This window comes from Bidens hawaiensis, unplaced genomic scaffold (assembly GCF_021521415.1).
Source record: "Bidens hawaiensis isolate Kalapana, Puna unplaced genomic scaffold, B.hawaiensis_p1.1 tig00050017_1, whole genome shotgun sequence".
Taxonomy (NCBI): domain Eukaryota; kingdom Viridiplantae; phylum Streptophyta; class Magnoliopsida; order Asterales; family Asteraceae; genus Bidens; species Bidens hawaiensis.
Window position 1 is genome coordinate 46,542 of NW_027498976.1, and position 26,748 is coordinate 73,289.

The 26,748-nt window shown below is 36.1% G+C and overlaps 1 protein-coding gene across 1 annotated transcript; it reads left to right on the forward strand.

The window, feature by feature from the left end:
• Positions 1-24,525: 24,525 nt before the first annotated feature.
• LOC143598390 (uncharacterized) lies at positions 24,526-25,778 on the forward strand. The gene is made up of 2 exons (XM_077076617.1): positions 24,526-24,624; positions 25,104-25,778. The coding sequence occupies exons 1-2, from the start codon at positions 24,526-24,528 to the stop codon at positions 25,776-25,778; spliced, it is 774 nt and encodes a 257-aa protein (XP_076932732.1).
• Positions 25,779-26,748: the final 970 nt, after the last annotated feature.

The following is a 26,748-nucleotide window of genomic DNA, read 5'->3' on the forward strand; positions in this document are numbered from 1 at the left end:
GCAAGACAAAATGAATGGAATCCCATACGCATCGGCTATTGGATCCATCATGTATGCAATGGTATGCACTAGACCGGATGTGTCATGCGCTTTAAGCATGACATGCAGATTCCAACATAATCCGGGAAGTAGCCATTGGATGGTGGTTAAGAGTATATTGAAATACCTTAGAAGGACTAAGGACATGTTTCTAATATACGGTTCGGGTGAGGAGGAACTTGTTGTAAAGGGTTACACAGATGTGAGTTTCCAAACCGATCGAGATGATTCTCGATCACAATCGGGATATGTTTTCGTTATGAATGGTGGGGCAGTCTCTTGGAAGAGCTCGAAACAAGATGTGGTAGCATTGTCCACCACAGAATCGGAATACATCGCCGCCTCATTGGCAGCTTAAGAAGCTGCGTGAAAAGGAAACTTATTGCCGATCTAGGGGGGTCAGTACCATTCAAGTAACCTCGTGCACATCAAAAGATGAGGCACATTGAGTAGAGGTTCAACTTATAATGGATGAAGTTGAGAAAGTAAAGATATGTATTCGCAAAGTTCACACCGATCAAAACATTGCGGATCCACTTACAAAGCTCCTTAAAAGGCCAAAGCATGAAGGTCACACTTGTGCCTTAGGACTTCGATATTCTAGTGATTGGATATGATCGAATTTTGTATTTGGATATCTGAACAATTGTTATTTTGACTCATTCATATGATTATGGTTTATGATTATGACATTTTGAGTTATGTTCCATTTTAGCATGTTTAAATCCATGACTAAGTTACTTATTCTAAATGTCCGTAGTCGTTCATATTTGTGGGAACAAACATGAAGGTAAGACTATTATGAACTTGAATTGGTGGATATTCATAAGGTATGAATATAGAGAAAAATGTTGCTGCCAAGGTTCATAGATATTTATGGGATATAAGTATTGGACTAACCCGCTCTCAAATATTACTACATGGAATCTTTGTGATTGATCATTAGTAAATTTGAGTAAAGGCGAATATCATAGTATCCTCCAACCTGAGATACATATTGGGTCCTGATATTCACCAAATATTATACTTTGACTTAGTTCTTCGCTGCTTTGAAATATGACAGTACATAAGTCTAAGATCAAGTATGGTACTAGGTAATTGTGAAAGACGTATGTAGTCAAAAGGGGATTTGTCCCTCTTATTCATTGCGAGTAAGATGTCTAAGGCCTGCAAAGTTAAATCAACAGAGAATGATCACTCTATGTCTCTGGATTTAACATGACATCCAAGACAAAAGGATAAATGATAGATTCACCTAAATCATTTCAAGTAAGGGACTTGAAGGGGATGATGTTATTGAATGGCACTTCGTCATGCGTATTAGGGGTAGTAAACCGTAGTTAGGCGGTATTTGCTACTTGCATCAATCTTCTATGTATATTGTGTAAGTGGGAGATTGTTGGACTCGATATGCCCAAGACACATATTATTATTGATGTGGCTAGTACGTCGTGATCCAAGTCGGGTCATACCCAATAACAAGCTAGACAAATAATATTTGTTTATATATGATATAATCATAACAAATAAATATTAACACTTGAGTTATTTGGAATGGGGTTTCTAAATACAATGTACTTGTGAAATGAATAAATCATATGGATGATTTATACTATTGAGAGAGAGCATTCCATAGTTACTTAAGTTGGTTAAATAACAATGTGTAAATAATGTTACCTAGCATGTTGCCCATATTGTGTTATATTTATATCACAATGTAATAAGTTTTATAACTATATATATGTATATATATTAATGGTAAGTTATAAATAATAATAATAACAACAACAACAACAACAACAACAACAAAGAAGGAAGGGGGCCGGCCCCCCTCTCTTGTAACGCCCGTTAATTCCGGGTTCAAGAATTAAAGCTTGTAGAGTATGTATAAATCTCGGGATTTATCCGACGTTTCTCGGAGGCCTTTATGTCATCCCGGTATGTCTTATCGCTTAACATTTCTTCCAAGTTGCATTATTATTAAATTCCGGGGGCTAGAATGAAAATGTTTTATGATATATCATTAAACAAAAAAAAACCTAAACCCGAAATTCAGCTGCTGCTGCGATCGGCCCCTTCCAGCCCCCCCTTTCATTTCTTCGACTTTTTGATCGATTCCAAGCTGCTAGAAGTAGTTCAAGGTATGTACTACAATCCCCAACACTCTCTTTGTTCACCCCTAATCGTTTTGATGCTCAATTTTGCTGAAACTTTTCGTTGAACAGATTTTCGGCCAAGGTGTAATTGACCCACTTCCCGTGAATAAAAATTAGAGTTTCCAGTGTAGAAAGATCCCCATGTATGGCATTTACATCATATTAAAATTTCGTGGTCATTGGAGGTGTTTAGGTTGGTCAATCGATTTTAGTTCGAAAAGTAGGGTTTATCGGGTGTAGAATTGCAAATTGTTGAGTTTGATGCGTCAATTGATCGGGTGACCGACCGAATCAGTTTGTACAGCCCTAGGGGGGGGGGGGGGTTAAGGGCTGTGGGAAAATTATTTTTTTGATGCTCGGGGCTGTTGTGGTTGGTGCTTGGTCAATCGAGTCGGCGGTGCGCGAATTTTCGTTTAAATGTTAAAGTAAGAGTTGTAAAAAGGAACCGTCAACCCTATCAACTCGGGTGACATAATCTTGATGAATGAAAAGATTTAAAATGGAATTGGGTCCATTCGGGGCTGATTCGTTAATAAATGGTTTTAAGGTTTATTACACGCGCATTCGACCCGATTTGATTGTCCTTGGGCCTTGGGCCAAGTTGTTAGGCCTTGGGCCAAGTGTTGGGCTTGAACGGCCCATTAGGCAAGAGTGTTCTTACGGTCTAGTTCAGTAACGTGTTGTGTATAATTTACAGGCCTTTGCTTGTGATTGTGCACTTAGGGATTCCTAGCTTGTTGCAGGTGTTCGATTGATTTCAGTTGAGTTCATGATGCCCTTTTTACTCTTTTATCTTTTGGGCTAGCATGCACACCTAAGTGTTTTCCTACCGGATGAAATGTTTTAAACGATTTTATATAGGCTTGCTAGAATAGGGTAGGCCTTGGAATGTTAACATATATACATATATATATAAATTATTGTTTGGCCTCTATTTGGCGAATGTTGTAGTCGTTTCGACTACTGAATGTTGCGCATGCCTACTTTGTGTTTGCATGCGCTGAATGTTACGTGTTTGGGTTGTACGTTTGCTCGACCCTGAATGTTATACGTGAATGTTATATATATATATATGTTGTTATACATATATGGATGTATTTAAAGGATGTTTACATATGTATGAGAATGTCTGGTCTTCGGTAATGAAGACTTAATGAATGTACTCTTTTATTTTTACTTTAAAAACTTTTGGTATGATTATCATAATTTCCGTTACCGATAACATTTATTTAAAACTTGAACTCACTCAGCTCAAACTGACTTTGTGTGCATGTTAGTGTGAGTTTCAGGTTAGGAAGAGGAGGCCTTATCGCTTGGACGTGCACGGAGTTACTTGGACGGTGAAGGGCATATTGGAATGAAGAATGGTTTATAAAAATTATATTTCAAAGGACTTATAAAAGTTATATTTAATTTGGTTTTGGGCAAAATTCCCGGGTTTCGGGAACTTGTTTCATTTTTCATGTTTTCCGCTAAATTGACACTCTGATATGTTCGTTTTAATGGAAGAAACCATTTTTTAAGTTTAATTATTTTCTAAGTGTTCTGTATGAATACCAACTATGGGGTTCCCGGGGTTCGGGGCCTTACTTCTCTTTCTCTTGTATTATTTTATTATTAATTCTCAAGTAAGTGGGTACATGCAAGGAGTTCTATTGGTGGACTTGGGAGGTGTTTTTTAAAAGACATCAAAAACTCTTTCATTCTCTCATACCACACAAGTAACAAAACACATCACTCTCCATTCTCCCCCTTTCCTCTTGAATTCGGCCAAGCAAAGGGAACATCAAGGAGGTGATTTTGAAGTGTGAATCCTAGCTAAACAAGGTGTATTGTCGGAGGCTTAAGGTATGCAAGCTTGAGGACCTTCCCATTGAAGTTCTTGCCTTCCTACCATCCTCTCATTCACCTGGATTTGATTCTCTTGAAAGGTAGTCTTACATGCATGAACTTATAGTGACATGCATGTGTTTGATAGTATGTATTTCGTATATGGATCCGGGATTGGGTTTGCCAAGTGTAAAATTAGTTTTATACATATCAAATTAACAAAATTTAAAACATATATCTGCTGCGTTTTTCATAAAATTGCTGTTTTATGACTTAGATAATCTTGTTAAAACCCAACAGTTTTCGTATGCGAAATGACTTTTATGTGCATTGTTTATAATTTTGTTGCTGTCTTGGTTCATATTACAGGCCTTCAAGGTATCTAATGATTGAATTATGTTTCCTATTTGTTTGCAATTTGGATTTGAAACCTAAATAAGTCTATTATGAGTGGAAGGTTTGGATGTACTTGATTATTTATTGTCACGGCTTAGCAGTTTGTTAGCTTCTTGCTATCGGTTTAAGACTAGAGAGAGAATAAGAAGGTACTTTGAATCCATGGCTCTCTTTGATTTTTGATCAAATTTGTTTAGTTATTTAGTTTGGTGTGAATATGTAGGAGTTATCGGTTTATACCTTTTGCTGTCTAAATGATTTATTTTTTTAAGTTAAAAGGTGACGAACAAATAATCGAACACTACTAATTAAATAAGCAGAATAAAAACATTTATATATTTTTATTCTTCAAATTTGTAAACTAACCGAATGAACACAAACGGGGCATGCTTGTGTTCGTTCGTTTAACTTCAGCCGAACAAATAATCGAACTCAAACGATTAAACAAACGGAGGTTTTTTGTTCGTGTTAGGAAAATGAACACGTTCACACGTGCATCAGTTCACGTTCATTTATGTTCGTTTGTTAACAGTATAAACAAACAGTTCATGAACATAAATGAACGAATATAAGTGAAGAAACATAGCTAACTTAAAACAAGTTAAAAGTATTGTAAAGAAGAATGTGTCGGGCCTAAAAAGTTATTGAAACTATACCAGGCATTGCTGTTGGGCCATAGAATTTTAAATGAATATATCAATGAATGTAAACCAATGAGCTTAAACAAATGTAAACTATCAAACGTAAACAAAATGCAGGCTAACCAACATAAACGAACATGCTTAAACAAATGTAAACTAACAAACATAAACGAAAAAACTTAAACAAACATAAATTAACAAGAATAAACAAATAAATTAAACAAATGTAAACAAACAAAGATAAATGAATGTTAACTAACGAATAAACGAAACTAAATGAACAAACGTTTATTAACATAAATGAGCGAACGACGCATGTTTTCATGTTCGTTTGTTTAAACTCAATGGACAATCTTTTTTCCTGTATGTTTGCTTAACATAAAGAAACTTCTCGTCGATCGGTACGAACTGTTACTGAATGTTGGGTTTCTTTACAGGCCGACAAATAATAATTTGTTTATATATTGAACTCAATTATGATGGTTATTGTTTTTTTATTTTGGACTAGGAAATGCCTCTCAAAGTAACACACGTAGTTGATTACGATGACGGATATGATGAATATTGATGTAAGCTGTCGCGGTCTACTCAAACAATTGATTTTATTAACTAAAGTACCTATAACTAGTACGAGAAAGTAAGGTTGTCTTCACAGGAATTCAAAGAAAGTGCTAATTTAATATTATATGATTTTAACTAAATTAATTATTTAAGTAAGGCGGATAGACGATGTCAAGCTTTTTTTTAAAGATTTGATTTAAACTAAAACGATTACTTTTAAAGATTTGTGAACAATATTAATTAAAAGTATTCATTCTAGGTTCGGGTAATGTGATATTCAACTTAATCCCGGATTCACTTGTCTTGATTGCGTAGTAATTACTAGACCTATTTGTTGGATTATGATGACAAACGATACCCTAGCCGAATTGTTAACACAATTGAACTCGATCTATCCAATTACCAATTTATGTTTTATGAAAACCAATTAAGTGACAATAGTTGATGATTAATAGTCCAATGACACAAGTGCCTAACCCTAAGTGTTGATGAACAAAACCAAACAAGTGATGTACTAATCAATAATTGAAAACACAAATTGTTTAAACAACCAAGAAATAATAGAACAAGAGATAAAATTGATAAACTAAATCAAGGACTTAACATTAAGCACAATAATCTGGTCTTAAGGATAATTACACAAAACCTTGAACTAGAACGTACACAAACGTTTAGCCATGCGTCGACATATTATCAAAACAACTTATCTAAATGAGCATTTGAAACCAAGACGAATCGGAAGCTTCAGGATGGTCAACAATCACCTTAGGACACCTCTTTAGCTTCTATAATTAGTGATATCATGAATGGGGGTTTAGATGGGTTTATATAGTCATTAACCGTAATTTTTCTCGATTTTATGACGGTCCGCGTCACGCGAAACATTTTTCACCATTATTTCGCGTCGGGCGAACCAAACTAACCTCATATTCAGATTTGTCTCATTGAGAAACTTAAAATTCATATATTATGGATTCGGTTACTCATTTTCTAGGCCGAGAAATGCCCTTTTTACTAAAAGACATTTTCCTGGTAACCTGTCTTGTTCAGTTTTTGCTTCGGCTTCAGGTTTCTCATCCAAACCTTTCACGAATCCTTCTTAACAATCCATATATGTTTCCCCATGCATCCATCTTCTTTAGGCTTGCTTAATCTTCATCTAGATGGCTTTGAATTAGCTCATTTAAGCTCCAAACACCTGTGATCATAAAAGAACTCAAAATAATTGTGTTCGCTATATATAAACAATTAAAATGAATGAAATAACACATTAATACACATGATTTATACCCGACCACCAATTATCAAGAGGACAATTTTGATTATAACTATGGAAATGGCATAGATGCTCATGACACTGGTAATTGATCTTTGATATGCACGCTTTCTTTAATTTATTAATGGCCATATGATTCCACGTTACTATTTGTAAACCAATAATCTTATCTAACTCTATGTGCTTTGTGTGTTGATTTATATGGAGCATTTATATGTTTTATTTTTACTATTTTTTTTGTGTAGCCTTGGAATCTATTGAAGTAAAACCAGAAATTAAATAAGAAGTCATACATTTGATAGTGAGAAATACATGTCATCATGTGATATATGTGGTGTCCTCCACAACCTTGGGATCAAATTTGTTTAGTTATTTAGTTTGGTGTGAATATGTAGCAGCTATTAGTTTTACACCATTTGCTGTCTAAATGTTTTTGTTTTTTCAGGTTAACAGGCCAGAGACAAATATATAATCGAACACAGACAATTAAATAAATGGAAACAAACTTTTATCTTTTTTTTCTTCAAATTTGTAAAACCGAATGAACACAAACGAGGTATGTTTGTGTTCGTTTGTTTAACTTCAACCAAACAGATAATCAACACAAACGATTAAACACACGGAGTTTTTTTGTTTCTGCTTGTGTTAGGAAAATAAACATGTTCACACATGTATCCGTTCATGTTCATTAATGTTTGTTTGTTAACGGTATAAACAAACAGTTCATAAACATAAACAAACGAATATAAGAATAAACACAACTAAGCTAAAACAAGTTAAAAGTAATGAAAGAAGAATGTGACTGACCTAAAAAGTTATTGAAACTATACCAGGCATTGATGTTGGGCCATAGAACATTAAATGAACATATCAATGAACGTAAACGAATGAACTTAAACAAATGTTAACTATCAAACGTAAACAAAATGTAAACTAACAAACATAAACCGACAAACTTAAACAAACTAAACTAACAAACATAAACGAATAAATTAAACAAATGTAAACAAACAAAACAAAATGTAAACTAACAGACATATTATCAAAACGTACACAAACGTTTAGCCAAGCGTTGACATTATCAAAACAACTTATCTTAATGAGCATGTGAATCCAAGACGAACCGGAAGCTTTGGGATGGTCAAAAATCACCTTAGGACACCTCTTTAGCTTCTAGAATTAGTGATATCACGAATGGAGGTTTAGATGGGTTTATATAGTCATTAACCCTAATTTTTCTCGATTTTATGACGGTCCGTGTCGCACGAAGAATTTTTCACCATTAGTTCGTGTTGTGCGAACCAAACTAAACTCATATCCAGATTTGTCTCGTTGAGAAACCTGAAATTCAAATATTATGGATTCCGTTACTCATTTTCTAGGCTGAGATATGCCCTTTTTACTGAAAGACACTTTCTAGGTAACCCATCTTGTTCAATTTTTGCTTCGGCTTCAGGTTTCTCATCCAAACCTTTCCAGAATCCTTCTTAACAATCCATATATGTTTCCCCATGCTTCCATCTTCTTTTGGCTTGCTTAATCTTCATCTAGATGGCTCTGAATTAGCTCATTTAAGCTCCAAACACCCGTGATCATAAAAGAACTCAAAGTAATTGTGTTCGCTATATATAAACAATTAAAATGAATGAAATAACACATTAATACACATAATTTATACCCGACCACCAATTATCAAGAGGACAATTTTGATTATAACTATGGAAATGGCATAGATGCTCATGACACTGGTAATTGATCTTTGATACGCATGCTTTCTTTAATTTATTAATGGCCATATGATTCCATTTACTATTTGTAAACCAATAAACTTATCTGACTCTATGTGCTTTGTGTGTTGATTTATGTGGAGCATTTATAAGTTTTCTTTTTACTATTTTTTTTTGAGTAGCCTGGGACTTTGTTGAAGTAAAACCAGAAAATAAATAAGAAGTCATACATTTGATAATTAGAAATACATGTCATCATGTGATATATGTGGTGTCCTCCAAACTTGGGATCAAATTTGTTTAGTTATTTAGTTTGGTGTGAATATATAGCAGCTATTGGTTTTATACCATTTGCTGTCTAAATGTTTTTGTTTTTTTAGGTTAAGAGGCCAGAGACAAATATATAATCGAACACAGACAATTAAATAAATGGAAACAAACTTTTATCTTTTTTTTCTTCAAATTTGTAAAACCGAATGAACACAAACGAGGCATGTTTGTGTTCGTTTGTTTAACTTCAACCAAACAGATAATCAACACAAACGATTCAACACAAGGAGTTTTTTTGTTTGTGCTCGTGTTAGGATAATGAACATGTTCACACGTGTATCAGTTCACTTCATTTATATTCGTTTGTTAACGGTATAAACAAACGGTTCATAAACATAAACAAACGAATATACGAATAAACATAACTAAGCTAAAACAAGTTAAAAGTAATGAAAGAAGAATGTGCCGGACCTGAAAAGTTATTGAAACTGTACCAGGCATTGCTGTTGGGCCATAGAACATTAAATGAACATATCAATGAACGTAAACGAATGAACTTAAACAAATGTAAACTATCAAACGTAAACAAAATGTAAACTAACAAACATAAACCGACAAACTTAATCAAACTAAACTAACAAACATAAACGAATAAATTAAACAAATGTAAACAAAGAAAACAAAATGTAAACTAACAAACATAAACCGATAAATTGATTAAATTTGTTTAGTTATTTAGTTTGGTGTGAATATGTAGCAGTTATCGGTTTTATACCTTTTGCTGTCTAAATGATTTATTTTTTAAAGTTAAGAGGTGACGAACAAATAATCGAACACTACCAATTAAATAAGCGGAATAAAAACATTTATTTTTTTTATTCTTCAAATTCGTTCGTTTAACTTCAGCCGAACAAATAATCGAACACAAACGATTAACAAACTGAGGTTTTTTGTTCGTGATAGTAAAATGAACACGTTCACACGTGCATCAGTTCACGTTCATTTATGTTCGTTTGTTAACAGTATAAACAAACAGTTCATGAACATAAATGAACGAATATAAGTGAAGAAACATAGCTAAGTTAAAACAAGTTAAAAGTATTGTAAAGAAGAATGTGTCAGGCCTAAAAAGTTATTGAAACTATACCAGGCATTGCTGTTGGGCCATAGAATTTTAAATGAATATATCAATGAACATAAACCAATGAGCTTAAATAAATGTAAACTATCAAACGTAAACAAAATGTAAGCTAACAAACATAAACGAACATGCTTAAACAAATGTAAACTAACAAACATAAACGAAAAAACTTAAACAAACATAAATTAACAAGCATAAACAAATAAATTAAACAAATGTAAACAAACAAAGATAAATGAATGTTAACTAAGGAATAAACGAAACTAAATGAACAAACGTTTATTAACATAAATGAGCGATCGACGCAAGTTTTCATATTCGTTTGTTTAACCTCAATGGACAATCTTTTTTGTATGTTTGCTCAACATAAACAAACTTCCCGTCGATCGGTATGAACTGTTACTGAATGTTGGGTTTCTTTACAGGCTGACAAATAATAATTTGTTTATATATTGAACTCAATTATGATGGTTATTGTTTTTATTTTGGACTTGGAAATGCTTCTCGAAGTAACACACAGAGTTGATTACGATGACGGATATGATGAATATTGACGTAAGCTGTCGCGGTCTACTCAAACAATTGATTTTATTAACTTAAATACCTATAACTAGTACGGGCAAGTAAGGTCATCTCCACAGGAATTCAAGGAAAGTGATAATTTAATATTTTATGATTTTAACTAAGTTAATTATTTAACTAAGGCGGATAGACGATGTCAAGCGTTTTTTTTTTAAGATTTGATTAAAACTAAAACGATTACTTTTAAAGATTTGTGAACAATAATAATTAAAAGTATTCATTCTAGGTTTGGGTATTCAACCTAATCCCGGATTCACTTGTCTTGATTGCTGTAAGACCCCGAATCCCGGGAATCCTACAGTTGGTATTCATACAAAATACTTATAAAGTACTTAAACTCAAAACAGTGAATTCCATTAAAACAACCAATTCAGAGTATAAGTCAGCGGAAAATCGTAATTATTAAAACAAGTTCCCAAAACCCAGGATTTATGCCCAAAAACCAAATTTCAATGTATTTAATAAACTTTAAAAGGAAAATGTTCATTATTAAAAACTTCCAACTACGTATGCCCTCCACCGTCCAAGTAGCCTCGTGCACGTCCAAGCGGTAATGCATCCTCCTCCTAACCTGAAACTCACACTAACATGCACACAAAGTCAGCTTGATCTGAGTGAGTTCAAGTTTTAATTATTGACATCTAAAATAATAATAATCATAATCATTCCAAGAGTTTTAAAATAAAACGGGATACAACAGTTAGGCCATCATCAATAATAAGTAATCATACTTATATATATATATAAACATCCATATAATTATATCCCTATAGATATCATCCAAGTAATAATATCAGGGTCGAGCACATGTACAGCCCAAACACGTAACATCTCATCCAACGTATGCAAACATAAAGTAGGCATACGTAAACATCCTTAGTCGATAAAGACTAAATAACATCTCCAATTATTGGCCATACAATAATATATGTACAAACATACGTATAAACATACAATAATTTCATCCCAAGGCCTACCCTATACAAGTAAGCCCATACGAAATAATTTAGACGGTTCATCAAGCAAAATCATTTAGGTGTGCATGCTAGCCCAAAAACTTAAAAAGAGTAAAAGGGGCATCATGAACTCACCTGACACAAGGCACGAGTTCACCACGAGCTATAAAACCCCTAAGTATCCCCACAACTCAAAAGCTTGTCAGTTTACATACAAACATTAGTAACGACACCGAAAGGACTCGTTTATCATACGAGATGTTCTAGCATGGTTCGAGTTACCTAAAGCCTCGACCTCACCAAACTCATTCATAACAGCCCCCCGGGGCCTTAAGTTTACCAACACGACCCTTAGATACTCCCAGGAGTAAAGAATTCCCAAATTACCCCCGGAAGCACTAGGTGATACTAACACACGCGTTTAAGAGTCGTTTAGGCAATTAACATCCAACTCAGCCCTGTGTGGACCCAATATGATAAATTCACAGCCAACAAGTCCACACGACGCTACACGAGTCAAATGGGTTGGTAACTCGCAAGTACAACGCACCAACTATTCCATAAATGCAAATGCGCGTTGTACCGACCTGTTTGAGTAACCGACAACCAATTCAGCCCCCATACTTATAAAAATCATTTTCCAACAGCCAGTATATTAAACCGAAGCTATCCGAACTGAATTGGTCATCACTTACCTCATCCCTCGCGTTAAACGAAACAATCTACCATTCTAGCCAAACGAAAACTATCTTTCAAACTACAACTAGTTGACCAATCAAACTAACACCAATGGACATAATTTTTAAGTATGTTATATAGACATACCTAGGAAGGTGTTGGTGCAAAAACCTCCAACAAAACAGTCCCGACAATGTAAGAATTGAAAGCCACCCGGTAAACCTACAACACGCGATTTAACGATCAATAAGCGGTTTATTATGACCAATTAAGGTGTAAAAGACTTGGGGAAACATAGAACTAACATTCAATTAGGGTTTTAGACCTTAATCTTGGCTGCACAAAAGAATATCGAAGGTGGGAGGGGAGCTCTTACTGCCGATCGGACTGCTAGGGGGGGGGGGTTAGGGTTAGTTTTTTTTATGATATAATAAAACATGTTACACTCTAGCCCTTCTAATTTGAGGAATATAGAAACTTGAAAGGAAAGTTTAAATAACTTAACGTACCTGATGGATGAGAAGGTCTTCGAGGAATGACGGATAACTCCCGAGAATTATACATACTTTACAAGATTTAATTCGATAAACCAAAAGTGACGGGCGTTACAAGTCCACCCCCTTACAATGGGATTCGTCCCTGAATCCCGATGTAACAGGAACAACTGCGGATAGAGTTTCATCATCTCGTCTTCGGACTCCCAAGTAGCCTCGGAACCTCTACGGTGCCTCCACTGCACCTTCACCTGCCTAACCACTTTATTCCTCAAACGCCTTTCCTGACGGTCAAGAATAGTGATAGGTTCTTCAACGTAGTTCAGTTTACTATCAAGCTCAATGTCATCAAGAGGCACATGGGCCTCCTCATCTGCCAAACATTTCCTCAAATGAGACACGTGGAAAGTAGGATGAATTCCCGCGAGCTCATCGGGCAATTCCAGTCTATATGCCACTTCACCAACTCGTGACAAGTTACGAAACGGACCAATGAACCTCGGACTAAGCTTCCCCCTCTTACGAAAACGAATAATACCCTTCCAAGGAGAAACTTTCAACATAACCCGATCCCCAGCCTTAAACACAATAGGTCTTCGCCTTTTATCCACATAGGACTTTTGACGATCCTGAGCGGCCTTAATCTTATCGAGTTTCTCAGTCGTAGCCTCAACCACCTCCAAACTACCCAACTGTTTCTGACCAATGGAGCCCCAACAGACTGGAGTCCTACACCTCCTACCATACAACATATCAAACGGTGGCATTTCAATCGTGGCGTGATAACCGTTATTATACGAGAACTCGACTAACGGTAAGTGACGATCCCAACTACTACCAAAATTGATAACACAAGCCCGCAACATATCCTCAAGAGTCTGTATGGTCCTCTCGGACTGACCATCCGTCTGCGGGTGATAAGTGATACTAATGAGGAGTTTGGTACCCATCTCCTCATGAAACTTCTTCCAAAACCTGGAGGTAAAACGCGTATCCCTATCCGAAACAATAGATACCGGCACCCCATGCCTAGAAACGATCTCACGAATAAACACCTCGGCCAGCTGCTCAGAATTAAAAGTTTCTCGAATCGGCAAGAAATAAGCGCTCTTAGTCAATCTATCAACTATTACCCAATTGGTGTCATAATTACCCCTAGGAGTACGAGGCAGTTTAGTCACATAGTCCATTGTAAGATGCTCCCACTTCCACTCAGGTATTTCCAGGGGTTGAAGTTTCTTGAAAGGCTTCTAGTGCTCAGCCTTAACTTGTAGACACCTCAAACACTTACTCACGTACTGAGCCACCTCAAACCTTATCGCAGGTCACCAATAATTCTTCTTCAGGTCTTGGTACATCTTGTTCGCGCCCGGATGAATAAAATAGCGCGACTTGTGTGCTTCATCCAAAATTTTACCCCTGAATCCCCCACACCTTGGTACCAATAAATGCCCATCCTTATACTTCACCCCATCACCGACGTCCTCCAACAATTTTTCTTGACCCCAAATACGCTCTGACATAATCCATTCCACCTGTAAAGCTTCATTCTGAACGTTGGCTATCTATTTCAAAATATCGGGTTTAAGAATAAGCTGATAAGATTTCACACAAATAGGTTTCGGTCTCTCCTTCAAACTCAACGCGTCGGCTACCACGTTAGCCTTAGTAGGATGGTACATAATCTCCAAATCATAAACCTTAATCAACTCCAACCATCGACGCTGCCGCATATTCAGTTCCTTTTGTTCAAAGAAATACTTTAAGCTCTTATGATCGGCATAGATAACACAAGGGACACCATACAAATAATGCCTCCACAACTTAAGCGCAAACACAACCACCGCTAGTTCCAAATCGTGAGTAGGATAATACGCCTCATGAGGCTTCAGCTGTCGCGAGGCATAAGCGATGACTTGGCCTCGCTGCATCAGAAAACACCCAAGCCCCTGGTAAGAGGCATCAGAATAAACAACCAGATCGTCAATGCCATCGGGTAAAGCTAAAATCAGGGCATGCGTCAACCTGTTCCTTTATTCTAGAAAAGCCTCCTCCACCGAGTGAAACAAGTGTTTTTTTTTAAAGATTTGATTAAAACTAAAACGATTACTTTTAAAGATTTGTGAACAATATTAATTAAAAGTATTCATTCTAGGTTCGGGTAATGTGATATTCAACTTAATCCCGGATTCACATGTCTTGATTGCGTAGTAATTACTAGACCTATTTGTTGGATTATGATGACAAACGATACCCTAGCCGAATTGTTAACACAATTGAACTCGATCTATTCAATTACCAATTTATGTTTTATGAAAACCAATTAAGTGACAATAGTTGATGATTAATAGTCCAATGACAGAAGAGCCTAACCCTAAGTGTTGATGAACAAAACCAAACAAGTGATGTACTAATCAATAATTGAAAACACAAATTGTTTAAACAACCAAGAAATAATAGAACAAGAGATAAAATTGATAAACTAAATCAAGGACTTAACATTAAGCACAATAATCTGGTCTTAAGGATAATTACACAAAACCTTGAACTAGAACGTACACAAACGTTTAGCCATGCGTCGACATATTATCAAAACAACTTATCTTAATGAGCATTTGAAACCAAGACGAATCAGAAGCTTCGGGATGGTCAACAATCACCTTAGGACACCTCTTTAGCTTCTATAATTAGTGATATCATGAATGGGGGTTTAGATGGGTTTATATAGTCATTAACAGTAATTTTTCTCGATTTTATGACGGTCTGCGTCGCGCGAAACATTTTTCACCATTATTTCGCGTTGGGCGAACCAAACTAACCTCATATTCAGATTTGTCTCATTGAGAAACCTAAAATTCATATATTATGGATTCGGTTACTCATTTTCTAGGCCGAGAAATGCCCTTTTTACTAAAAGACATTTTCCTAGTAACCCGTCTTGTTCAGTTTTTGCTTCGGCTTCAGGTTTCTCATCCAAACCTTTCACGAATCCTTCTTAACAATCCATATATGTTTCCCCATGCATCCATCTTCTTTAGGCTTGCTTAATCTTCATCTAGATGGCTTTGAATTAGCTCATTTAAGCTCCAAACACCTGTGATCATAAAAGAATTCAAAGTAATTGTGTTCGCTATATATAAACAATTAAAATGAATGAAATAACACATTAATACACATGATTTATACCCAACCACCAATTATCAAGAGGACAATTTTGATTATAACTATGGAAATGGCATAGATGCTCATGACACTGGTAATTGATCTTTTATATGCACGCTTTCTTTAATTTATTAATGGCCATATGATTCTACTTTACTATTTGTAAACCAATAATCTTATTTGACTCTATGTGCTTTGTGTGTTGATTTATGTGGAGCATTTATAAGTTTTCTTTTTACTATTTTTTTTTGAGTAGCCTGGGACTCTATTGAAGTAAAACCAGAAATTAAATAAGAAGTCATACATTTGATAATGAGAAATACATGTCATTATGTGATATATGTGGTCTCCTTCAAAACCTTGGGATCAAATTTGTTTAGTTATTTAGTTTGGTGTGAATATGTAGCAGCAATTGGTTTTATACCATTTGCTGTCTAAATGTTTTTGTTTTTTTAGGTTAAGAGGCCGGAGACGAATATATAATCGAACATTGACAATTAAATAAAAGGAATAAAAACTTTTATTGTTTTTTTCTTCAAATTTGTAAAACCGAATGAACACAAACAAGGCTTGTTTGTGTTCGTTTGTTTATCTTCAACCAAACAGATAATCAACACAAACGATTAAACACACGAAGGTTTTTTGTTCGTGCTCGTGTTAGGAAAATGAACATGTTCACGCGTGTATCAGTTCATGTTCATTTATGTTCGTTTGTTAACGGTATAAACAAACGGTTCATAAACTTAAATGAACGAATATAAGAATAAACATAACTAAGCTAAAACAAGTTAAAAGTAATGAAAGAAGAATGTGCCGGACCTAAAAAGATATTGAAACTATACCAGGCATTGCTGTTGGGCCATAGAACATTAAATGAATTTATCAATGAATGTAAACAAATGAACTTAAACAAATGTAAACTATCAAACGTAAACAAAATGTAAACTAACAAACATAAACCGACAAACTTAATCACACTAAACTAACAAACATAAACGAATAAATTAAACAAATGTAAACAAACAAAACAAAATGTAAACTAACAGACATAAACCGACAAATCGATTAAATTTGTTTAGTTATTTAGTTTGGTGTGATTATGTAGCAGTTATCGGTTTTATACCTTTTGCTGTCTAAATGATTTATTTTTTTAAGTTAAGAGGTGACGAACAAATAATCGAACACTACCAATTAAATAAGCGGAATAAAAACATTTATTTTTTTTATTCTTCAAATTTGTAAACTAACCGAATGAACACAAACGGGGCATGCTTGTGTTCGTTCTTTTAACTTCAGTCGAACAAATAATCGAACAAAAACGATTAAACAAACTGAGGTTTTTTGTTCGTGCAAGGAAAATGAACACGTTCATACGTGCATCAGTTCATGTTCATTTATGTTCGTTTGTTGACAGTATAAACAAACAGTTCATGAACATAAATGAACGAATATAAGTGAACAAACATAGCTAAGTTAAAACAAGTTAAAGTATTGTAAAGAAGAACGTGTCGGGCCTAAAAAGTTATTGAAACTATGTAACAGTCCAGCTACCCGCCGCACCATAATATTTTCCGCTTTGGCCGGGACGTACCACCATCGCCTCACGGATTTGCTTTTGGTTGCCTAAGTGGAGACTTCCCAGGAGGTCACCCATCCTGCTACTACTCCCACCTGAGCACGCTTAACTGTGGAGTTCTCCTTTCATCCACTACCATTAAGCGCCCAAAACGCGTTATGATGGGGAAGGTATCGAACAAAAACGATTAAACAAACTGAGGTTTTTTGTTCGTGCAAGGAAAATGAACACGTTCATACGTGCATCAGTTCATGTTCATTTATGTTCGTTTGTTGACAGTATAAACAAACAGTTCATGAACATAAATGAACGAATATAAGTGAACAAACATAGCTAAGTTAAAACAAGTTAAAAGTATTGTAAAGAAGAATGTGTCGGGCCTAAAAAGTTATTGAAACTATGTAACAGTCCAGCTACCGCCGCACCATAATATTTTCCGCTTTGGCCGGGACGTACCACCATCGCCTCACGGATTTGCTTTTGGTTGCCTAAGTGGAGACTTCCCAGGAGGTCACCCATCATGCTACTACTCCCACCTGAGCACGCTTAACTGTGGAGTTCTCCTTTCATCCACTACCATTAAGCGCCCAAAACACGTTATGATGGGGAAGGTATCCACCTCCTTATAAAGAAGGATTCGTTCTCCTCCCCAACCGATGTGGGATGTTACAATCCACCCCCTTAGGGGTCTAGCGTCCTCGTGGGACCTGGCATCACCAGTCCGGCCTTGGCTTTGATACCATCTGTAACAGCCCAACTACCGCCGCACCATAATATTGTCCGCTTTGGCCGGGACGTACCACCATCGCCCCACGGATTTGCTTTTGGTTGCCTAAGTGGAGACTTCTCAGGAGGTCACCTATCCTGCTACTACTCCCACCTGAGCACGCTTAACTGTGAAGTTCTCCTCTCATCCACTACCATTAAGCGCCTAAAACGCGTTATGATGGGGAAGGTATCCACCTCCTTATAAAGAAGGCTTAGTTCTCCTCCCCAGCCGATGTGGGATATTACAAACTATACCAGGCATTGCTGTTGGGCCATAGAATTTTAAATGAATATATCAATGAACGTAAACCAATGAGCTTAAACAAATGTAAACTATCAAACATAAACAAAATGTAAGCTAACAAACATAAACGAACATCCTTAAACAAATGTAAACTAACAAACATAAGCGAAAAAACTTAAACAAACATAAATTAACAAGCATAAACAAATAAATTAAACAAATGTAAACAAACAAAGATAAGTGAATGTTAACTAACGAATAAACGAAACTAAATGAACAAACGTTTATTAACATAAATGAGCGATCGACGCATGTTTTCATGTTCGTTTGTTTAACCTCAATGGACAATCTTTTTCTATATGCTCGTTAAACATAAACAAACTTCCCATTGATCGGTAGAACTTTTACTGAATGTTGGATTTTTTTACAGGCTTATATATAATAATTTATTTATATATTAAACTCAAGTATTTCATATTTTGGAAGTTTCAACTTCTGGACAAAATGATGGTGAACCTAAAATAGCAAAGTTTTAATATACATACAATTTCAGCACTTGATGGATTTGTTGGAAGATTCTTGCAATTACAAGGTACCAACTGGTAACAACTTTGACTTTTTATTATTGACTTTGATGTGAATATGTGATCTTTAAATGCTATTTGTAAAAGGAAACGTGAACGCATAGATGGGAAAGTTAGTGGCGGTGAAAGACAAGTTCAGCTTGATAGGTTCAACGCACTTAGGTTATTTGGCCCATTTTAGTCAAATTTTCCTTATTTGAACGGTGAGTGCTATATGAAACATGTTCTGTTGACTCATAAATATGAAGAGCTTTGACTGCTTGTGTATCATTCTAGTTTTTCCATATTCGTATTCATATTTGTTTACCTGATTCGGGAATGTTTTCGGATCTTTCTTATTAATGAAATCGTGCAATTATTAGTAAATTAACTTTGTTTATCTTAATTTATAATTCCTTAACTTTCATTTGTGCCAAATGGCCCTTAGAAACTTTTAAAATCGCTTAAAATGGCTAAAAAAAATGCATTTTTGGAACTACAGGGATTAAAACTGTCAAAAATGGAAATCTGGTGGAAACCCCCCCCCCCCCCTCTTCGCGTGGCGTGAAGGAGGAGGGGTGAAATCTTCGTGTGGCACGAAGCTCTGTCAAATCAGTTGTCGATCTTCGTTTAATGCTAAATCTTTCTTTAATCAACTCTAAATCACGAAGATTGAGCAACAAGTTATTGTATCTGCTCGGGAATGATGTCTAGGTTCATACCCTGTAATTATATCAATATATCGATGGATTCAAGGCTCGATTTCATCATTAAAATAATATTCGTTTACCAAAATCGACTTGTTTATTGTCCAACAAGTTGTTAAGCTAACTATATAAACATATCATAACCTCAAACCCTAAAGTTTACTGAAACTAAGCATTCTCAGCCTTCACCTTCCCATTCCCAACGATATCTCTTTCTTTTTTGCTTGTTTGCGTGAAGATTGAAAGCTGCAGTTTGACTTTGATGTTTGTTTAGCCTTTAACCTCGATTTCTCGTTAACTCAAGCATAATTCGGGTAAGTTGTTAACTGATCAATTGTTCAATAATATTGACTTGTCAATAACCCTTAATCAATTTCTGAGATTGAGGGGTATTGACGGGTCAATTTGAGTCAAACCCGTTTAAGGGTATTTTAGTCAATAACTTTGACTAATCGATTTCTCATGCTTTTGGTCGGAACCGACTTTTGGTCTAGAAGACTTTTTATTTTTGTTTCTAGATTTTAAGGCTATTAACCGAAACCTGACTTCCGACTCACTGTTCTGATTCTGATAAGTACCAGCTCGCTTAAACGTTTAAATTTTCATAACCGGAGTTCCAGATAGCAATGTTTTCAGTTTTACTCATAGTTATTTGTCTCAAAGTTTCAAGGTTTATTTGACTCACTTTGTTCGACGTGTTAGAGGACGATTCGTTTATTTATTTTCCGTTTATTCTTATTTTTATTCGCTCGCCTACAAAATAAGGTGAGATTTATCATTCCCCTTTATTTTACTGTTTTTAAAAATTTTGGGGACATATGCGCACTAATCATTATTTTGTATTATATATATACACCAAACTAGCAAACGTGTAATTGTGTGTAATCGTTCAAATATATTTGTTATATGCTTTTGTGTTTACTTTATCGCATTGGGAGAGGTCCATCAAATTCTCATTTATAGTATAATCTAGGGGTGGCAATCTTGACCCAAACCATTTCAAATGAGTCATAGGCGCACTAATCATTATTTTGTATTTATATATATACACCAAACTAGCAAACGTGTAATTGTGTGTAATCGTTCAAATTTACTTGTTATATGCTTTTGTGTTTACTTTATCGCATTGGGAGAGGTCCATCAAATTCTCATTTATAGTATAATCTAGGGGTGGCAATCTTGACCCAAACCATTTCAAATGGTTGTTTTAAAAATTAAATGAGTTGGTTTGGGTCAGAGATTTTAATTAAATGAGTCAAAATGGGTCATTTGAAATTTCATCTTGTTAATTTCGGGTCAAAATGGGTCGACATATTCAAAGAAATTGGTCGATGTGGGTTAATATCCTAAGGAAATGTGGCAGGTTTCAGATCAGAACGGGTTTCCGCACGATACAGGTTTCGGCACGAAACAGGTTTGAGATTAGAACGGGTTCGGTTCAGTTTCAAGCTAACACGAGTTTTCACACAGGAGGGTTGGGTTTTGGTTTCTTTTTGGTCGATTCCGGACTCGTTTTTGGTTTTTTGTTTCGTTTTTTTCGGTTTCAATGTTTTTAGTTTTGTTTTGATTGATTTTTGATTTCGATTGATTTGGTTCGGTTTTGGCTTTAGGTTTCATTTCCATCGATTTTTCGGTTTCGGTTCGATTTCTCGGTGAGGTGTTTTTTTTTCTTTTTTTTTTGTGAAACGGGGACAACGGAGGAAACATTTTAGTTTTTTTTACTATTTTTAATTTTGATTTATATTTTGAGTTATGCTTTTTTTATTATTATTTTTGAATATTTTTTTGAGGGTTTTTTATCTTAATAGAAAATTCCTTAGAAAAAAATAAAAAAAATAATAAAAAAATCATAACTCAAAATATAAATAAGAAACAAACAAAAAATTTAAAAATACTAAAATGTTTCCGCTGCTATTCTCGTTAAAAAAAACTTGAAACCCGTTCTAACTCGTTCCAACCCTAACCTATTCTGACCAAAACCACAACAACCTTTTTTTAGTTGACCCATTCTGCCCTTAACCCATTCTGACCCAAACCCATTTGCCACCTCTAGTATGATCATACGACTTAGTCATAGTAGCCAACGCCCGATTCGCTAGGCAATGGTCAACTAACACATTAATTGTTCACGGTCTGGTTGTTTATTACCGTATTTATTTTGTTTTGCTTATTTATTTATATTATTATTATATCATGAAAAACTGGTGATAATCTCACACAACCTAGTGTTGAAAACTTCTATTATATTTTCTACGCATATGCAGGTTATCAGTTGATTTGAAGTTTGATGTGAAGGACATCTAGAAAGACCTTAGGGAACTTAATGAAGATTATTTCTATTTTAATTTTGTTTGGGATTATTTTTATTTGTTTGGTTTATGATGCTATGTTTGGATTATTTGTGCACTTTAAATTGAATAATTAATTTAATAGATATTGTCATATTTTATTTTATAGTAGTACCTTTGAGCTGTCAACCATCAGCTCACGCCCCGGCATTTCCGCCTTAGGTTAGGGTGTGACAGATTAGTATCAGAGTCAAAGATTTTAAGATAGGTCATTAGAAGTTGTCCTAGACATATGCTTAGGACTCCATACGTGCTTATTTGATGCCTTATGTGCTTATTAATTGTTTACAACTTATTTAAGTTAATTATTTTATTTTACTTTAATTATTGCACACACATTAATTCCAAGGCTATGGCTCACCTTCAAAATATTTTTTTTAATCCTTTATTTTAGTAGATTGTCTTTTATTTTGGTAATTCCTTAAGAATTTCCATGTTTTGTTTTTACTCCCTCACCTTAGGGCATAGGAGTATGACATGTTCCTATAATAACTAGATGGGGGAGAGAACTATGAGTCGGGCCTTGGCAAAACGGTTTCAAGAACCACAGGTAAGACGCTATTACTTACCTAGAGGATAACCTGACCACAATACTCGATCTTATAAGCCAAAGCGGAACAAGATGTCATACGACCAGAACCCTAAGCGGTCAAACGTAACTTGTTCAACGGTTACATTCCTTTTAAAAACCGAATTCATGGTGATTCGTGGCTAAATTCGGGAAAACTTCCAATATTTTATTTTTATTTATTTTAAAATGCTTAGTTGGGTGAAAAATCCATGACAACCCATGGACACTCCAACTATCCATTTCTCAACCCGTTTTGATTTGATATTTAGTTGGAAGTATCACCTGTGGTGGTTCACGAGATACTCCAACTACTCATATTTGGTTTAGTTAATTCGATATTTAGTTGGGTCAGTTAAAATGTCATGTAACCCTCATGGGCCGATCAACTCCATTGATTTGATAATTCGTTATTTAGTTGGGTCAGTTAAAATGAAATTTAACGCTCATGGGCCGACCAACTCAATTGCTTGTTATTCGTTATTTAATTGGGTCACTAAAATGCCATGCAACGCTCACGGGAGGCCCAATTCACAAAATTTAAGTTGCGCTATTTAATTGGGCCATTAAAATGTCATGTAACGCTCATGGGAGGCCAATTCACAAAGTTTATATTGCGTTATTAGTTGGGCCATTCAAATTGCCATGGAAAGCTCATGGGAGGCCAACTCGTTTGATATGCTTCGTTACTTAGTTTTGGTTCTCAAGCTACCATGGAAAGTCCAACCCAATAACATTTTACTTTTGAATTTTTATAAACATTGTTTATCTATTTAAATACCTCAAAATCATTCACATCATTTTAAATAGCGACTCGTCCTCAAGTCATGACGAATCACTAACACAATTTACTGCAATTCCTCATCATCTCACATTGACTCATTTACACAACTTACCCACCATCTTATAAAATTTCACCTTTGATCCCCGTAGAATGTCTTCTCTAATTCATCCTCGTAACCAACGTCGTCCATCGGCTGATCATGAGTCATGATCGTGGTTTGGCTACTAGAATCACTAGGGAGTTTGCTGCTGCTATGCCTGAGATTGTAACCCAGATTTAAAGTATCAACTCTAATGGCTCTGCTACTTCATCTTCCCCGAGCAACTTTTACTACAAGAACTTTACTAGTGCTAAACCACCCCCGTATCTTGGTGAGGAGAATGCCACCAAGCTCCTCCGGTGGTTCGAAAGGATGGAGAACATTTTTATCCACTATGAATGTCCGGACGAGAAACGAACTAAGTTCGCTTCAAGCGTCTTCGAGGAGGGAGCTCTCACATGGTGGAACAGTTTTAAAGCCCTCCAAGGCGTTGAGGTTGCTATGACTATACCTTGGGAGGAACTCAAGGATGCTTTTAAGAAGGAGTTTTTTCCCGAGCATGAACTTCAAAGGCTTGAGACGGAGTTTTGGGAACTCAAACAGATTAGTGGTGACAACTCAACTTACTTGAATCGTTTTAAAGAGCTTAGTCTGCTAGTACCGCATCTTATGACCCCTAGGTCTCGCGGTATCCCTAAGTATATCCGGGGATTGCCCACGATTTTCGGTGATGCCGTTGTCAGTCGAGATCCTCTTTCCATCGAGGAAGCTATTGCCCCTGTTGCCTCGCTGTCTGATAACCATGCTCGAGATGGAACCTTATCCCGAAAGGATTTCAAACCTACTGTCGAGAAAACCAAAGCCGAATACTCCACTGATGCCAAAGCTGAACCTAAACCTGCCTAAAACAACAACTCTCACCGCTACCACAAGAACAACAAGAAAAACAACCACAAACGTAAAACCAATCACCAAAACTATGCTGTTAACCAAGCCAATCACCAACCCCAATACCAAAATGCTCCAAACAAAAGACCTTATGCCGGACCTCACCCGTTGTGCTGCATATGTAACCGCCATCATCCGGCTTAATCCCCTTTCCGTCTTTGCACTCAATGTAATCGCTAAGGCCATCTTGCCAATACTTGTTGTGTACCGCCTAGTGCGCAGACCATCCCACAACGTTCTGCTCAGCCTGCTCCTAGACCTACAAATACCCCATATGCTCAACTCAATGCTCCGAACACCCGTGCATGCTCCAATTATGGAGATCCTAGTCATCTTCGCAACATGTGCCCTCTACTAACCCATGCCCATCAAGCCCAAGTTATGCCTATACCCTACTATGCTCACAAAGACCAAGTGATACCCGCACCTTACTATACTAGCCAAACTTACCAAGTTTAAACTTACCAACCTTCGATCCCATAAAATTTTGCACCTCACACCTATACTCCCCAAGTCCCTCAACTCATGGCACCTCCTCATGCAACCGTTTAGGCCACTGCTATCCAAGCTCCTCCAACTAACCAAGTTGCTTAAACCCCTTAAAGTTCTAATGGTCATGCTCTTATGATGCATGTGAAGTAAGCTCAGAGTTGTAGGGATGTGGTGAATGGTACGCTCTCTATTAATGATCACTCTACTTCGGTGTTGTTTGATACTGGTGCCGATAAGTGTTTTATTTTGTTGGATTTTGCGTATATAATTGATAAGCCTCGGAATAGGTTATCTAAGCCTTTTACCATAGAAGTAGCGAATGGGAACTCTATTAGTATTGATTTGGTTATTCGGGGTTGTGTCTTAACTCTTAATAAGGTCAAGTTTCGTATCAATCTTATTCCTATGCAAATGGGTAGTTTTGATGTTATTGTTGGAATGGATTGGCTCACTCTAAATCATGTCGAGGTTGTATGTTTCGAGAAACTTCTTTGTATACATCTCCAAGATGGTCGCATTCTTAAAGTTTTCGGTAGTGCGCCTACTTCTAAGCTTAATCATATGTCAAGTTTTCGAGCTCAATGTTATTTACGTAAGAAGTACGTTGCCTTCTTGGCGCTTGTGGTAGAAAAGCATCGTGAAAAAAAGAAGATTCAAGATATCCCAGTTGTGCGTGGTTTACCCGACGTCTTTCTTGATGACGTTGCTCAACTTCCTCCGGTTCGTCAAGTCGAATTCCATATTGATCTCATACCTGGAGCAAATCCCGTTGCTAAAGCACCTTATCGTCTTACACCGTCCGAGATGCAAGAGCTTTCAAGCCAATTGTAAGAACTCTTGGATAAGGGTTTTATTCGCCCAAGTTCTTCTACTTAGGGCGCACCTTTTCTATTTGTGAAGAAGATGGATGATTCGTTTCGCATGTGCATCGATTATCGCGAACTCAACAAACTCACCGTTAAGAACCGTTACCCGCTCCCTCGCAACGATGATCGATTAGAACAACTTCAAGGAGCTGCATGCTTCTCGAAGATCGATCTTCGTTCGGGTTATCAGCAACCTCGCGTTAATGAAGATGACATTCCCAAGACTGCATTACTCTATATGGGCATTATCAATTTTGTGTTATGCCTTTTGGACTAACCAATGCTCCCGCGAGTTCCATGGATCTTATGAACCGTGTGTTTAAACCCTACTTGGATAAATTCGTAATTGTTTTCATCGACGACATCTTGATCTACTCCAAATCCAAAAACGATCACAAAGAGTTTTTATGCAATTCTTGACCTCCTACAGAAGGAACAGCTGTATGCCAAGCTTTCAAAGTGTGAGTTTTGGCTTAAAGAATTTCAATTTTGGGGCCATATTGTCAACGACAAAGGTATCGTGTTGATCCCGCAAAGATTGAAGCCATCAAGAATTGGAAAACAACGACTTCTCCCACCGAAGTTCGCTTTTTTCTTGGTTTGGCAGGGTATTACCGTCGTTTTATTCGTAACTTCTCGAAGATTGCATTGTCCCTCACCGCTCTAACACACAACGGTAAACCATACGAGTGGGGGTCAAAGCAAGAAGAAGCTTTTCAAACCCTTAAGGACATGCTTTGCAATGCTTCTATTCTTGCTATTCCTGAAGTTAATGAAGATTTCATCGTTTTCTATGACGCTTCTAACCAAATGTCACACCCCAACCTAAGGCGGAAATGTCGGGTCGTGATCTGATTGCTCACAGCTCGAAGATACTATTAAAGTTAAAAGTGACAATATCTAATTAATTATTTTATTTCAATTATACACACAAT